The sequence below is a fragment of the Lathyrus oleraceus genome, chromosome 2, assembly GCF_024323335.1.
Source record: "Lathyrus oleraceus cultivar Zhongwan6 chromosome 2, CAAS_Psat_ZW6_1.0, whole genome shotgun sequence".
Classification (NCBI taxonomy): domain Eukaryota; kingdom Viridiplantae; phylum Streptophyta; class Magnoliopsida; order Fabales; family Fabaceae; genus Lathyrus; species Lathyrus oleraceus.
In genome coordinates, this window is record NC_066580.1 from 310,350,494 (window position 1) to 310,368,404 (window position 17,911).

At 38.5% G+C, this 17,911-nt stretch overlaps 1 protein-coding gene across 1 annotated transcript; it reads right to left on the reverse strand.

Moving 5' to 3' along the window:
- Positions 1 to 473: 473 nt before the first annotated feature.
- On the reverse strand, positions 474 to 1,703 carry LOC127123001 (uncharacterized). Its single transcript, XM_051053267.1, has one exon. It carries the CDS (start codon positions 1,701 to 1,703, stop codon positions 474 to 476), a length of 1,230 nt encoding a protein of 409 aa, XP_050909224.1.
- Between the last annotated feature and the right edge of the window lie 16,208 nt (positions 1,704 to 17,911).

Below are 17,911 nucleotides of genomic sequence, written 5' to 3' on the forward strand. Positions count from 1 at the left end.
GTTGCATTCTAGAAGCGGAATCTGTGCAGGATCATCATCTTCTCCCTCCAACTGAACCTTTAGACTTGCCACTTCTTTTACATCTTTTCCCAACTGAATGTTGCTTCCTTTGAGTTGAGTTTCCACCCCTAGCCTCTTAGTGTTCTCCTCTTCAAACTTGATATCTTTAGCTCGGAGTTGCTTCTCTATCTCTTCAATCTTGGCTCTATATCTTTTCTCCATCTTGACTTTAGATTCTTACTTCATAATCCCGGTGCTTTTGCTTGATCTTCTCTTCAGCTTCTTCAAGAACCTTCTTATGATCTACAACATAAATAGATGTGCTTTATCTACCATCTTCAAACCTTGGTATCCTCTTAACTTTCACAACCCCATCTATTTCTCTTTGAACCTTCTTGAGCTTGTAAGAATTAAGCTTTCCCTTGACTGGCCACAAGAAACTTCACCCCTAACTCTTCATTCTTTGCAAGTAGTCAGAGATTCTGAGCTTGAATTTGGTCATAGGATCCCTTGGGCACCGCATCTGGCTGATCAGGCTTTTGTGGATACCAAGTAACCTCTAGAGAGAAAGGCCTGTGACGATCTTTGTTCCTCTCCTCAATCCACTTAACGTAAGGTGAATAGACTGCAAAATCTTTCTTCCCAAAGTATGTCCCTCCTTTCAGATGAATACTTCCCCATGATTTGGCAGCTTTTTCCATCCATCTAGTACTATCAGGCACATCATAAAACAGGGATTCTTGCACATCTTTGTCCTCATGTGGACCTTTGAAAGCATATCCTAATTGTCTTCGAGAAAGAGTTGGGTTGTAATTAATGCCACCCCTCATCCCTATGAAAGGCACATTGGGAAATTCCCCACAGCTAAAGATCACTTCTTTAGTTTCTGGTTTTCTCAAACTATGCATGTACCAATCAATGTCCTTAGAAGTGAGTCCCATCAGCCTTTGGGACCACTTTAAGGTGTCTTGGGTATCAACAAAAGCACCTTGGAAAGGGATATGACCTCTACACCAATGGTATAACAATGTCGTACAATAATGAACGACATCACCCTTCCCTTTGTAATGCCTAGAGTGTATGTAATGGTAAACATCTCCTAGGAGAGTTGGCACCGGATTCCTATGAATGAAGATAGTAACAACATTCTCATCAACAAACTTCACTTTATTAGGAAATAAAATGATCCCATAAATGCAACAAGCTAGAACATCATTGAAATCCTTCCAATCTCCCTTGTCAGCCATGCCACCAGCTTCTTTCAACAGGAAACTCAAATGATAACCACAAACATTTCCCTTCGTCTTAAAGTTAGCCTTCACAACAGATTCGCTCAAATAAAGAGCAGCAGTAACCTGAGTAGCATCAGGTTTCTTCATGGAAGCATGAAAAGGTACTTGGTTCAAGATAGGGATGTCCACGATATTGGAATACTCTTCCAAAGTAGGAGCTAACAGATAATCCGGGAACATGAAACATCTCAAAGTGCGATCATAAAACTGTAGCAAGGTATGAATAACATCCCTCTGGTATTCATTGAGAGAAGCTTCCAGGTAACCCAAAATCCTTCCATAATCCTTTCTAAAGACATCAATATTGTAAGGACGAGACCTCTTATCTAGCTTGAGAAGATCATCCAGAACTAGGGTCGGGAACTTGTAGAAGATGTTGTATCTGTAGTTGACCTTCTTGACAATGTTCATCTTCAAAGATAGCTTAACAACAAGATTCAAAGACTAGAAAACCTGGAAATAAAAGAACATGCATGTTAAGATGATGTCAACAAATGATTATGAATGAATTGGGATCAAGGTTTCCATAAAATCTGAGCAATTGTTGTGCTGACAATAGAGTATGGTCAAATGTAATAGGATCAAAGGTTCGACATAATTTATGATTCTGAGAAAACCAGGTATGATGAAGACTTGTTTTCCTGTAAACCCCACCCCAATTCATAGGTAGGTTCTAGTCTTGGAGAAAAACAGAGGTTCCTAATGGTCACCAGAGTCATGATTCCTCTATGAACAACACTTTGTCTTATGCACAAAGGGTGCAAGACAAAACCATTCTCAAGAAAACCTCATTTGGGTATGGTATCTCATGCCTTCTCATACGTGTCAAGGGCCATGAGAATTGACATGAGTATCCACTCTAGTCTTATATGTACACTGGCCTAGGTAAGAGGCCTTTTATCTCAACGTAACACCCACCCTCCAAAGAAACCACAACACAACAACAACGCAACATAATAAAACTAATAATCCAAATGCAAATGCATGTAAACATATAAGAATAGTAATAACAACAAATCAATAGACAAATAACACCCAATAAAAAAGCAAACAAACAAGAGTTAGGACTAACTTGTTAAGAGTCCCCAGCAGATTCGTCAGCTGTTGCAACTCGAAGAAACACGCACACGAAAAACAGATTCTCCACCAATGTTATTTATCCCAAGAGAGGTAAAGGAAACCCTGAGTAAACCTACAAAGGGGTGAATCTAATGGTCTCGCAACCAAGAGATGGGTAAGGGAGTCGATTACGCAAGGGGAAGGTATTAGCACCCCTCACGTTTGTAGTACTCTACATGATCCACTCTTATTGTTCTAATCAAAGGGTGTGTCAAGTCTAAAGCTAGGTTGCAAAAGGAATGCATGAAAATGAATTATTAACAGAGAAAAATAAAATATTTTTATTGTTGCGCTCGCTTAGGTTTTGCAGCCCAATGACTACGTATCAAAAAGAATCAGAGCACCGCAGTTATTCTCAAAAACTTTGGTGTGTTGGTAATTTTTATGGGTAACAACCCTTATTGAAAATTTTCATAAGAAAAGCCAACTGGAAAAAGGAGTTTTGATAGGTTAAATGTTTTTTGTTGAAAGGATACATCAAATGATCCCTCAGAAGGCGGGGGTATCTGTGTATTTCTCTCTTAAGTATGGAAGAATTTCAATAATATTAGAGTGTTTTTGAATTTGATTAAGAAAAAGGTTTTAATTTTAGACGTAAAAGAGAAAAGACTAACAAAAGGGGAGTCTCAATCCTACTTGTTGTCATGCAATTTGGATCTAAAGTTAGGATCAAGGGAAATCCTACCTAATGTTGTCATACATGGATACCAATCCTAAGGTCGACTTAGTTCCATCTTGACCAAGAAATAACTAAAGAATCCTATAGGGAGAATGCAATCAAACAATTAAACAAGGTAATGAAAGCATACAAACATCACACGAACATGTAGTTAGGTAAACACCTAGGTAAGTAACAAACCAAGACTAAAGATAACACAAAGGTAACTTAAACAAGTAGCATTCATGTAATCAAGGCAACATGAGAGAAGAGATGGAAATTAAACAATCACACATCAAATGATAAGTGAACACTTACTCACACATAGGCACTTAAGCAAGATACCTAAGGCAATACCTGCTTAAACAAGCAAGCATCGAAGATAAAAGAACATGGAATTAGGTGAACACCCAAGCAAGCAACAAGGTGGAAGGAAACATGTTAATTTAACAAGCATACATCAAACCATAGAAATAAATAGAGCTAAGGAATGGAATATGACCATCTCTTATCCTAAGAACTATCCTACTTAAACAAGTAAGGAAGAAATGCACACAAACAAAGGTTAACCAACCAAAAGAACATGTTATCAAACATTCATGGGGAAATAACTTATCATTAAATTAAACACTTAAAAATGTTAATCAAATACCTTAGGGTCATGCTCAAGAGGTTTTGGCATTATAAAACCCAAAAGAAAGCTAACACTTAGACAAGCTAGCATGCAAGGCTACAAGTGTAGAGTTCTTAAGGCATTCATGCTTTGAAAAGAATAAAATTGTATAAGAAGGTGGATTTAAGTGAAGAAGATGAGATGACATACAAGTCAGCAACTAAGGCACAATAAAATTGTTATCATTAATCAATCATGCTTGGAAAAGAAGTGTCACAAACATGCACAAAGATAAGGTTACAAACAAACCTAATTGGAAACTAGTCCTCTAATCTAGGTGCTAACAAGCAAAGACAAAAGAGAAGGGACATGGTGAATAAAGAAGATAAAAAATGAACAAGATAATCAATTTAAACATGTCTCCATGGAATATCAAGAGTTAAAAACAAGAATTGAATTCAAAGGCATAAGAATTCAAGTAAACAATCATCCATTCAAGTCAAAAAGAAAAGTAAACTATTCCTAACAAGGAAAGATGGGCACAAGGCAATTGAACAAGAGAATTTAATAAGTTTTATATGTAATTCACACATTAGATACCTATAATCATCACCAAAGTATCATATCCAAACCCATACTCAAAGATGAGAGCAAAAGATAAACATGGTGAAACTTAAACATGTCTCTCAATGGACACAAACATCATGTTAAGCAAAAGTAAGTATGGAGCATGGAAATTAGGTATCAAAACCCACAAGTCAGAAGAAAATGACATTCTATATTAATCATGTGAGCTAACCAAATATTAAGAAGTCATGGCTCAAGGTATGCTTAAGGAAAGAACACAAAGTGGGCAAACAAACATCATGAGCAAAACTCAATTGTAATCACAAAAAAGGCATGGAATGACCTATTAAAATTAGTAAAGGGTCTCTACCTCATGATATCTTAATCAAGAATAAGAGATAGAAATAAACCCTTAAGCAAGCAAAGCAAGCAAAGCAAGCAAAAGCCAATCAATTAGGCATGCATTGTATCACTCAAAGGAAATATTTAGGAGGCTCCAAAAATAGGTGAAAAATAATTAAAACATCAAGAATTCAGCCACTTATAATTTCCCTAACATGTGCCTAAGAGTGTGATTAAGAAGCAACTTAAGCAACCAACAATTGTCCACAAGTATCTCAACAAATAAGCATGCAATCATGGCTCATAAGGACACAATAAACATGCATCAATTTGATATCAAAAGTCCTCAAATACACACTCAAACCCTAAGCATATAGGTCTTTAAAAATTCCCAAAATATTGGCTCAAGAACAAGTTCAACATGGCATTAATCATCAAGCATTACAATCCATCATTGATCATACAAGTTAAGCAGTAAAAATGAATTCAAACATGGACCAAAATGAATGATTAAAACACCAAATTAACACCCAAATGTCCTACATATGTATGCCTAAGTGTGTAGAAAAACTGGGATTAAAAATCAAAAGGAATCAACAAGAACCAAACTCTAATTCACAAACTAGGTCAAACCAAACACATTTTATGATATAATTAAAATAAAATAGCAAAACAATTAGAAAAAATTTAAGAAAATTAAATAACATCCCAAAATATATTCATGTATTTTTGGAGAATTTTCGGAGCATTGAAAATATTAAAATAAAATTAGAAAATAAACTAGAAAAAAAATAATTAATATAAAATCAAAGGAATAAAGGGTGTGCATGAGTAAAAAAAGAAATGAACTGAAATCAAGTGAAACACGTAGATTGGCCCAAAGTAGGGGGTGGGAAAAGTGAAGGTGCAAGGCCCAAGACCCAATTCCAATTATTCAGGTTTTAAAGGGCGTGACATTTTAAATGAAACAAATAAACCATGTGAACATATATCAATCGGTCACATTCATTTAAGTCAAAAAAGACAAAAACATAAGCCAACCAATCATATAACACCTTGCATCATCTTCAACCTCGGTCCAAAGGCATACACGACACTAACCCTAGATTCATGCAATCTCTACCCAGCAACTTCACATGCATATAACTTCATCCACATTTCATTAAATTAAATGAAATCAAAAGCAAAGATGCAGATCTCATAGAGTAGAACACAACCATGTCAAACAAATCTAAAAAAGATGGATTAATCATAGTGAAAAATAGCATGAAAGTCAAGCAAAACAAATTGTTTTCACAAAGTTTCAGCAACTCAAACATCCAACATCCAAACATTCAAGCATAACCATCATGTTAAACCAACTATATACAATGTAAGCAAGTCATTCATGGAATGTGTATATCCAAAATGAAGAAGATGAAGAGAGGAGAAGTTTACCTAGTGGAGAAGGTCCACTGTCTCTTGTGCTTGTTTGAGCTTCAGAAACCCCACCAACAATGCTTTGAGGTCTTCAAATGAGAGTGATCAATCACCATTTGCATTAACTTTTCATTACTAATCAGACAAAAAACCGAGGATTTTGAAACACTATGCAAGCATTTTTGATACTTTTCAAGGCAATTTTACTTTCGGTATAATATTTAGGCATTTCAGTTCATTGTTACATTTTATTTATATTTTCGTGATTTTATGCGTGGGATAACTGTGTTTTTGTCCGACAGGTTCAGGTAGAAGAACCAGGGAACTCAGAGCAAGACAATGCGAGATTCCGGCAAGCAAATGAGTGGAAAACCCCGGAATAGAAGGCCTGACTCGGCCACCCGTGTCAGTCCAAGCCCAAAATTTCCCTTTTTCTCGGGGTTTTGATCATCGGGTTTTTCAGAGAGATTTTTGGACAGGTCCACCTGCTGCTTGGAATTTTCATTATAAAAAAGAACCTTCTGCCTAAGGAAAAATCATCTTGGAACAAGGCAAAACACAATATTGTGAAGCAATCAAGTATTATAGAGAGCAAGGCGTTCGGAGAGCTGAAGGTTTTCATGAGCGGAAGCGATTGAAGATCAAAGTCATCCAAATACTTGTAATGTGTAATTTTTATCTTGCATTTGTTTTGAACAATATGAGTAGTTAAACCCCCCAATGTTAGGGGGTGTCCCTGATTTAGAATTGTAACGAATTTGAGTTTACATTTACATTTATAATATTATTTTTACGGTAACCTCTTGATGTGTTTAATGTTTTCTCTTTCGGGCCAATCGAGATTGTTTTGTGGTTATCAATTAAGTTGGACCCCCATTGATAAGGTTTTCATAAGGTTACTCTACAATAGATATCACCTAGGACTAGGGATACCCTGTGTGAACCAGAGTATTCTTGATATTATAAAGCTTAACTTCACCTTAATTGCCTATGGACATAGAAATTAGGGTAAATTGATTAAATGTTTTCTCACCAAAGACTTGGGAGAAAATACCCTTGAGAACTGATAGTAAATGATATTTGTTGATGCAATAGTAACTCAGAGTTGTTACAGGGATAAATCATACACCTTCCCTGATATTGTTCCTTTTACCCTGCAAATCCTTACTTTCATTTGCCTTTACCTTTATTTTTATATTTTTACATCTAAAAACCAAATTAATACTTTTTGTTTATTTGAATGATAATTTAAACTCGATATTGACATGCAGTCCTTGAGATCGACATTTGGGGAATTTCCCCATTATTACTATAAAAGGCAAAATAGTACACTTGTTATTTTCCCGATCAAATTTTTGGCGTCGTTGTCGAGGACTGCCAAAATATAGAGTTAAATTTTAATTTCAATTAAAATTGTGTTGCTCTGCAATAAAATTATTTTTCTGTCATTTATAATTTACTAATTTTTGTATGCGAGGAGAACCACCCTCAGCTGAATTTCTTTTTGACGCAGAAATCGAGAGAACCCTTCACCGAAGACGTAGAAATCAAAGAGTGGATTCCAAGAAGAAAGTACCTCTGATCACTCAGAAGTCAAAGAACCAATGCCTGAGATTCCTCCAATTCCACCTCATCCACCTCTGGAAAGACTCCTAGGTGACTATGGAGGTGCAAACGCATCGGGTGGTTGACTGACCATTGTCAACCAACCGGTGAATGTGACTAATTTTAAATTACATCCGAGCATAATCAATCAATTGGAAAGAAAACCTTTCACCAGAAAGGTTAATGAAGGTGCCAACAAACACCTGCAAAGATTTCTGACCATGAGCACCACATTAAAAATTGATGGTCACACTGATGATGCAAAGAAATTAAGAATGTTCCTGTTCACCTTAGCTGAAGATGCGGAAGAGTGGTTCTACTCTCTTCCAGCCGGCAGTATCACATCATGGGAAGAGATGGAAACTGCATTCTTAAATGAGTACTTTCCAGCATCAGTATTCCTGAGAAAAAGGTATAAAATCCTTAATTTCAAAAAGAAGGATGGTGAATCATTGGGAGACGCATACAAAAGATTCAAAAGGGTCTTAGTAGCGTGTCCAACTCATAATATGGATCAGGCCGAAGAAGTGCAGATGTTCTTTAATGGGCTGAAAATAAAAATAAAATAGTTAATTGATACAGCAGTCGGTGGCTCAACAAATTTCTCAACAGCCACTGGTATTAAGAGGATTATTGAGGCAATAGCTGCCAATGAGCATCTAGAATTATACAACAGGTGTGATAGTCAACCAGAGGGGGTGATTAATCTAAAATTAGAGACAAATAAAATCTGTCTGGAAGACACAGTTGCTGCCGAAGTACACAAGAAGTTGAAAGCTATGAATATAGGTACTCAACAGATAGCTCGGGTCCAGCCGGCTCAAGCTAGCACTTGTGAAATCTGTAATGGACCTCATCACACAGTCTATTGCTTTGCTACCCCCCAACAAATTGAAGAGATCAAATTCTTGAAGCAAAATAATCCTTACTCTAACACTTACAACCCAGGTTGGAAGAATCATCCAAATTTCTCCTGGAAAGATCAGAGAGGGAATGTCTCGCAACAAGGTACAGGGCAATATCAGACTCAGTATCAACAACAACATCAACAACAGGCACCTAAAAAGGCTAAATGGGAAATCGCCATTGAAAAACTAGCCGCCCACAGCATGCACTTTCAAGAAGAAACAAGGACTAATCAGAAAAACACCATGACTTCCACAAAAAATCTTGAAGTCCAAATGGGTCAGATAGCACAATAGTTAGCTTCAAATTCTCAAGCCCCGGGTACCCTACCTAGTGGTACGGTAACAAATCCGCGGGAACATAACATTGTTAGCGCTGTCGTAACCCGAAGTGGGAAGTCAACGGAGGAAAACAGTATGGAAAAAGATGGATTGTTAGAAGTGGATTTAGAAATCAAGGAAACCAAGGACCAAGATGAAGAAGTGATACTACCACCTGTCAAGGAGAAAGAGAAGGTTCCAAAACCAATCATCAAACTCCCTTACCCTCCAAGACAGAAAAAGAAAGATCAACATGAAAAAAAAATTGAGAGGTTCCTGGAAATGTTCAAAAAGATTGAAATAAGCATCCCTTTTTATGAGGCATTAGAACAAATGCCAATATATTCCAAGTTCATGAAAGACATCATCTCCAAGAAGCGTTCCACTGATATAGACCCGATCATCCTAACTGAAACATGCAGTGCCATTCTCCAAGGCATGAAAATCCCAGTGAAAAAGAAAGACAGGGGATCGGTTACTATACCATGCACTATTGGTGATAGAAAATTCAAGAAGGCTCTGATTGACTTAGGAGCAAGTGTAAGCTTGATGCCACTATCCATCTATAAAAAATTAGGCATTGGCACTGTTCAAGATACTCGAATGACACTTCAATTTACGAATCGCTCTGTTAGGAGACCTTATGGGATTGTGGAAGACGTTCTTGTAAAAATTGACAAGTTTGTTTTCCCGACTGACTTCGTCATTCTGGAAATGCCTGAAGATGAGGAGATTCCTCTCATATTGGGCAGACCGTTCTTAGAAACAGGACGGTGTATGATAGACATCGAGGAAGGAACAATGACCCTCAAAGTCTATGATGAAGAGTTAAAAATAGATGTGAGGAACACAATACAATACAAAGATGATATTGGCACAAGCCACACTATAGAGATAATAGATCAAGTAATTGCTCAAGAAATTGAAAAGCATAGACCCCAGTCACCACTAGAACGGGTATTAAGTCTATCATTTTTTGAAAGTGATGAAGATGAAGGAGAGTCTGAGGTGCTCGCTATGATGGAAAAATAACGTGAATGGATTAGATATAGACCACACAGGCGGGAAGATTTAAGACCACCACCACCATCAGATGTCACTGAAGAACCAAAAATAGCGGTAAATCTGAAGCAGTTACCAACAAATTTGAAGTATGCATTTATGGACACTGAAAAAAATGCCCAACTATTATCAATGCCAGTCTACAAAGTGTCCAAGAAGCATAACTAATTCAAGTGCTAAAAAAATACAAAGGCGCAATCGGATGGGCAGTTGAGGACTTGAAAGGTAAAAGCTCGACCGTTTGCATGCACAAAATCTTAATGGAATATGATCACAAACCGGTGGTGCAACCACAGCGAATACTTAACCCAGCCATGAAAGAAGTGATACGCAAAAAGGTTGTAAAATTGTTGGATACAGGCTTAATTTATCCTATTTCCGATAGTTCCTGGGTAAGTCCAGTCCATGTGGTACCAAAAAAAGGGGGCACTACGGTGATAAAAAATGAGAATAATGAGTTAATTCCAACTCGAACTGTTACAGGTTGGAGAGTGTGCATAGATTACAGAAGACTAAACGTTGCAACACGAAAGGACCACTTTCTGTTACCATTCATTGATCAAATGCTAGAAAGGTTAGCCGGACACGATTACTATTGTTTCCTATATGGGTACTCGGGGTACAACCAGATTGCGGTTGCCCCTGAAGATCAGGAGAAGACTGCATTCACATGCCCCTATGGTATTTTCGCTTATAGAAGAATGTCATTTGGGTTGTGCAACGCACCGGCCACTTTTCAAAGGTGCATGACATCAATCTTTACTGACATGCTCGAAAAGCATATGGAAGTATTTATGGATGACTTTTCAGTATTCGTCTCTTCTTTTGATAAATGTTTAACTAACTTGTCACTTGTGTTAGAAAGATGCCAGCAAACAAATTTGATCTTGAACTGGGAAAAGTGCCATTTTATGGTACGTGAAGGTATAGTGTTGGGACACAAGATCTCCAACCGAGGTATAGAAGTGGACATAGCAAAAGTGGAGGTAATATCTAATTTACCACCTCTGGTAAATGAAAAAGGCATCTGAAGCTTCTTGGGACATGTGGGGTTCTACCGCAGGTTCATAGGAGATTTCTCCAAGAACGCAAAACCACTAACTAGTCTACTGGGGAAGGATACACCATTCCTATTTGACAAGTGCAGGCAAGCCTTCGAGATCTTGAAGAAGGAACTTGTGTCAGCTGTAACACCCTTCTAAAATACCCCAATAATAATTAAAACAACAAATATAAATCAGAGTAGATATGCAATTTAAGGGTGTCACACTTGACACTTCACACCATTCACCAAAATAGTTTGTCATGCTCATTTATTAATCAAAATAAAACATTGCACAATTCGCAGCGGATAGAGATCTAATCAATCATGCAAACCATGTAACACATTACATGTAAAGTTGTTCAACAACCAAAATGAAAACAAAGTAAAACATCCCGTCCCGATGTTACATCTACCAGAGCATGACCCACTAAGGAACTACACTAGACTCCAAGCACTAGCTTCTACTCAATCACTGCTCGTTACTTGAAACATAGTTGTAAGGGTGAGTTCCTCAATCGATATAATAAGCATTATAAAATATCATGTAATGCTAAGTAATTTAACACATTTCATCACCCAAATCAGATCACACATTCAGCAACGGCAACATCAACTCAAAATCATAATCATACTCAATCCAACACAAAACACACGTATAATATTGGAATACATCCATTCATATTATACGCCATACATACATTATGCAATGAGACTCCATGTATGCGGTACCGACTATTCGTGAACACATAGTTCAACCTCACCGATCAAACCCAGATACGGCTACCAAGCTCACTAGTCCCACTCATTTGAGACCTAGTGACTCACTCACTAGTTCCTCACCATGGGAATTAGCTACCACCCCAAGGGCTATGCTATGCACGCTAAATCACCTAGCATGCAAACATCAACAACAATCCACAATAACTCACTCACTAATTCCTCACCATGGGAATTAGCTACCACCATAAAGGCCATACTATGCACGCTAAGTCACCTAGCATGCAACCATCAACAACAATCCACAATGGACATATGCTCACACTCTAAGCCATAAACAGTCCATTCACAATTGCATACATAACAGATACATTCACAGTATTATGCATACCATCATACATCATCAGCATATTTATCACAGAATCATATTCATATCATGCCAAATAATAAATCACAGTATTAGCACACTCTACTAATACCTATACTGCTCAAAACAACGGGAAATGATCCCTACTATCTCATACACCAATATAGGCCAATTATCAAATATGTACACAATATTTAAATATCAATTTTCCACTTTTCAAACAGTGTTAACCGGATAACGCCCTGGGTTAACCGGTTAACGCAACACAGAACACGCTTCCTGGCCATTTTAACAGTGTTAACCGGTTAACGCCCTGGGTTAACCGGTTAACGCAAGACAGACAGCAATTTCTCATAATTCATAACAGTGTTAACCGGTTAACACCCTGGGTTAACCGGTTAACGCAAGACAGAAAGCTGTTCCTGCGCTAACACGAACAGAATGCAGAATCCCCCGCATTTTTCGCCGTCGGAGGACTTCCAGACCTCCGATTTCAATTCCGTAAAGAGCTACACGTCCAGAAATTTACGATTCACCCACATATAGATTCAATTACAGTTTTAACATAACTTATTCATCATCATTTACAGCATTCCTCATCCCAATTAGGGTCAATTCAATGGCTTATTACTACCCATTACATGTTAACCCATAATACCCATTAAACGACGATAAACCCCCCTAACCTGAGTTAATCCGGCAAATCCTTTACTTCAAGCTTTTCCCTTATTCAACCCTTGTTCTCTTGCTCTTCCTCTTTGCCCTTTTCTCACTTTCTGTCGCTTCTCTGGTTTTCACGTGAAAAACCCTTTTTACCAAAAGGAACTCTTTATACATATATTCCAACTTTATTATTCCAATAATAATAATCCAATAATATTCTAATTATTTAATTAAATTAATAAATATACTATTAACTTAAATTAAATAATTATCATATTTTATCGGGGTGTTACATCAGCCCCCATAGTTATTTCCCCGATTGGTCTCTCCCTTTCGAGATAATGTGCGATGTTAGTGATAATACAGTAGGGGCCATATTAGGGAAACGAAAGGAGAAGCTCTTGCATGTGATCTATTATGCAAGCCACATATTGAACCCTGCTCAAATGAACTATGCAACCATCGAAAAAGAACTCCTGGCGGTTGTGTATGTGTTTGATAAGTTCAGATCCTATTTGTTAGGATCAAAGGTAATTGTGTATACTGACCATGAAGCTTTAAAATATCTTTTTGCCAAATATGAATCAAAGCCAAGGTTGTTGCGATGGATCCTACTACTACAAGAGTTCGACCTGGAAATCAGAGACAAAAAAGGTAGTGAAAACACTGTTGTTGATCACTTGTCTCGGATGACTCCGATTCAAGGAATATAAGAAACACACCCCATCAGAGATGAGTTCACCGACGAACGTATCCTAGTGTAGCAGGGTATTCCTTACCATTAGAGATATTGACTAAATCCAAGGTAAATCATACAAGTCGAGTCGCCACCACACTTCTATTTATCCAAAGGAATGGTTAGAAAGCGAACAAAAACCTAAAAGTTTTATCGAATCAAAAACTAGTAAAAATGTCAGAGATCTGGGTAAGCGGGTTGGTTATGCAATGGGAAGGTGTTAGGCACCAAAAGCATCCTAGGTACTCCTAGGGAGCCCTTTTCACATTTGTTGTAAAGGTTGTTGTTTTTTTTGAAAATTTATTTGTGCAAACATGATTGAAGGGATGAGAAACAGTCATGCCAGGAATATGGACAAAAATCTTACCCTGTTGGGGATCGTACCATCCTTGGGAGAGCACTGAGGATCTCCTAAGTATCCTTTCGTCATTGTGAATGTTCACTTTGTTTAAAAACAAATTATAAAAAATTTGATCGTTTAAAACAATGATATTTTCTTAATCAAAACATGCAAAACATTTGTTGAATAGAAACAGATAAGAGTGCCAATAATTGGATAAAAGGCTCAAATTTATTTGATAGAATGGTAGTCTGCGAATGGCAAGACTCCATAGATCTTTACAAATTTGAAATTGGTGATATATATTGGAAAAGGGCTACATTGAACATAATGACCATTTCTCCACCAATTCTGAATCTGATGTATTTGAAGCTTTGGCTGATAATGAGCAATGATCTCTGACGGACGACAGTTGTAGAACAAAGTCTTGTCAGGATGCAGTTACTTGCCAAATCCCTAATTTTTGCCTAGATTGTCCCAGGATGAGGTACTCAATCTAGCGGGATACATATATCATTATTATATATTTTTTGTGTCTCTAACTTTTGCCTGGATCGCCCTTTCGGGTTTTCAATCCACCGAGACGCTCATTTTTGCCTAAGCCGCCCTTTCGGGTTTTTAACTTAGCGAGCTAATCAGTTTTTATTTTTTTAGGCGAAGTATTTCTTGACTGCATCTGAATTCACAGGACGAGTGAAATCCTCCCCATCCATAGTTGTAAGTATCAAAGCACCGCCTGAAAAGGCTCTCTTAACAACATACGGACCCTCATAGTTTGGAGTCCACTTGCCCCTGGAATCGGGCACGAAAGACAAAACTTTCTTGAGCACAAGGTCACCTTCTCGAAACACACGAGGCTTGACCTTCTTATCAAAAGCTTTCTTCATTCTCTGCTGATATAACTGACCATGGCACATGGCAGTCAATCTCTTTTCTTTTATCAAGTTCAGCTGGTCATAACGACTCTGAACCCATTCAGCATCAGTCAACTTGGCTTCCATCAAGACTCTCATTGATGGGATCTCCACCTCTACAGGGAGTACAGCCTCCGATCTTGACTAAGCGATCATATCATCAACATATACCTCAATCTCCTTATGCATCATGTCATGGAACAAGGTAGTCATAGCTCGTTGATACGTGGCTCCGACGTTCTTCAAACCGAAGGGCATCACTCGATAACAGAATGTTCCCCAAGGTGTGATGAATGTTGTCTTCTCCATATCCTCGAGTGCCATTTTAATCTGATTATATCCGGAAAATCCATCCATAAACGAGAAGACTTTGAATTTAGCTGTATTATCTACCAACATATCAATATGTGGTAGAGGAAAATCATGTTTTGGACTAGCTTTATTCAAGTCTCTATAGTCCACACACATCCGGACTTTTCCATCTTTCTTAGGCACGGGCACAATATTGGCCATCCATTGAGGATATATAGAAGTCACCAGGAACCCCGCATCAACTTGCTTCTGAACTTCCTCTTTGATCTTCACTGCCATATCAGGATGAGTTCTTCTGAGCTTCTGCTTTACAGGCATGCACTCAGGCTTTAAAGATAGGAAATGTTGCACAATATCAGTATCTAGACCAGGCATGTCTTCATATGACCAGGCAAAGACGTCAACATATTCTCGTAGCAACTTAATCAACCCCTTCTTAACAGATTCTTCCAGAAGTGCCCCAATCTTTCCCTCTCGCACACAATCTTCAGACCCCAAGTTGACTGTTTCTAGATTCTCAAGATGCGGCTGAATGATCTTCTCTTCATGCTCAAGTAGCCGGGTAATCTCGTCAGGGATCCCTTCAACATCATCTTCCTCTGCCCCAAATACAGGGAACTCAAAATTGGGAGATGGCGTTGGGTCATTATGTTCAATGGGTCTAGAAATTAACCTGCATAATGATTTTTGGATATGAAAAGCTTTAGAATTCAAACAAGGCAAATCATTATGCATATGAAAAGATCGATTTTATTTTATTTTTTAGGGTTTTATGTGATCACCAATTTCATGCAAAAACAAAAAGGGAAAATAAATGGGAAAAACAAACATTTAACATGAATTTATTGAATGAAAATATCATTGTACTTATGTGCCATCAATGTCATCACTCCTCCTTTTGGCATGGGAGAAGGGTTTTTAAACAAAGTTATCATTATGTTGACTTATGGACAACTGTTGGAATATCCACAGCGACCCAATTGTTGCAGACCTCTCCAGGGATGATGAAGTTGCCAGAATCCTTTGTATCTTCTTCTAAAACAACAGCAGCCTTCTCGTCCTGACCGGTGTGGATAAAACCTCCACTCTTGAATGAACCCTTGCTTGTTGAAAGTACTAGAAGAAAAACCTATGCCAGCCCAGGACTCGTTGTCTTCTAACTCAATCATTTTTCCTAAACCAGTGGTTGCACCACGCTCAATGGCCAGCTTTGCATCCTTGTAGGAAGTAAATGAAGGAATTCTCTTCTCAATAGGCTCAACAATAGATAACGCTTGGAAAGGAGTTCCAACTTCAACCTCAGCATCTATATAAGAGAAGGAAAACAAATGGCTAACCAGGAGAGCCCTTTCTCCCCCTACCACCACCAGCTTCTTGTTTTTCACGAATTTCAATTTCTGGTGTAGGGTGGACGTCACGACGCCTGCCTCGTGAATCCATGGTCTGCCTAAGAGACAACTATACGATGGGTGAATGTCCATAACCTGGAAGGTAATCTGAAAATCACTTGGTCCGATCTTGATTGGGAGATCAACTTCCCCAATCACAGTTTTGCGAGACCCATCGAAAGCCTTCACAACTACTCCACTCTGCCTCATGAGAGGCCCTTGATATGATAGCTTTGAGAGAGTGGACTTTGGCAATACGTTCAATGATGACCCGGTGTCCACCAGCACATTGGACATGGCGTTGTCTTTGCAATTCACAAATATATGTAATGCCAAGTTGTGGTCTCTTCCCTCCTCAGGGAGATCAGAGTCACAAAAGCTCAGGTTGTTACAAACAGTAATGTTTGCAACAATGCTATCGAATTGCTCCAAAGTGACATCGTGATCCACATATGCCACATCCAACACCTTCTGCAGAGCCTCTCAGTGTGGTTCTAAATTTAAGAGTAAGGATAACACATATATTTTGGATGGTGTTTGTAGAAGTTGGTCTACAACATTGTACTCGCTCCTTTTAATGAGTCTCAGCATCTCATCACCGTCTTCTTTCACATTGCCACTCGGGCCAACAGAAGTAGGAGTTTTCAGTACGGAGGAGGGCTTAACAGCAAGTGCCAGATTCGGAGAATTCACAGCGTTCCCGATCGGGCGTTCAATAAAATCAGCATTAATTTGAGGCTTCGGCGGTGCTGAAAATACACGGCCACTACGGGTCAAACCGCTAACATCGGCAATATTCACAATAGAAGAAGAGGGCAAGGACACCTCTTTCCCATTCTCTACTGCTACGGCGTTGTAGCGATAGGGAACTGCCTTTTCAGAAGAGTAAGGCACATGACCAACAGGCTTAATGATCAGAGCGGGAGAAGCCTTCTGCTTGCTACCATTGTACTTGATGATAACAGGCTCGGGTATCCGGAACACTAGGGAGATCACATTGACCTCAGGCTCATTTTCATCAACATTCCTATTTTGAAGGATCTCAATGACTCCTTCGTCCAGCATTTCCTGAACATCCTTGCGCACCTGGCAACAACCCAATCGATTAACAGAGCAGACTCGACATCTATCATGGTCATGCTCATAATGATTGTAGTCACACAACAAACGATGCATCTGGACTAGAGACTGTTGAATATGACCGACATATTTGACCTTGTATTTTCCAGGGCAACCCTGGACCATATTGACAGATTTCCCATGTTCGGGCAATGGGTTCTTCTTCACATTAGGGCCTACGTCCTCAAAACATAAAATACCACACCTCACAAGGTCTTGAACCTTGGTCTTCAAAGGGTAACAATTCTCCACGTCGTGGCCGGGAGCACCAGAATGGTAAACACAATGTAACTCAGGCTTATACCACCACTGGGGGTTAGGAGGTATAGCTAGTGGGTCTCTCGGAGTAATCAGCTTCCTTTCTATCAAAGAGGGATATAACTCTGCGTACGTCATAGGAATAGGAT

Coding starts and splice junctions, on each gene's coding strand:
- LOC127123001 (XM_051053267.1), bottom strand. CDS start 1,703: ATGAACATTGTCAAGAAGGTCAACTACAGATACAACATCTTCTACAAG.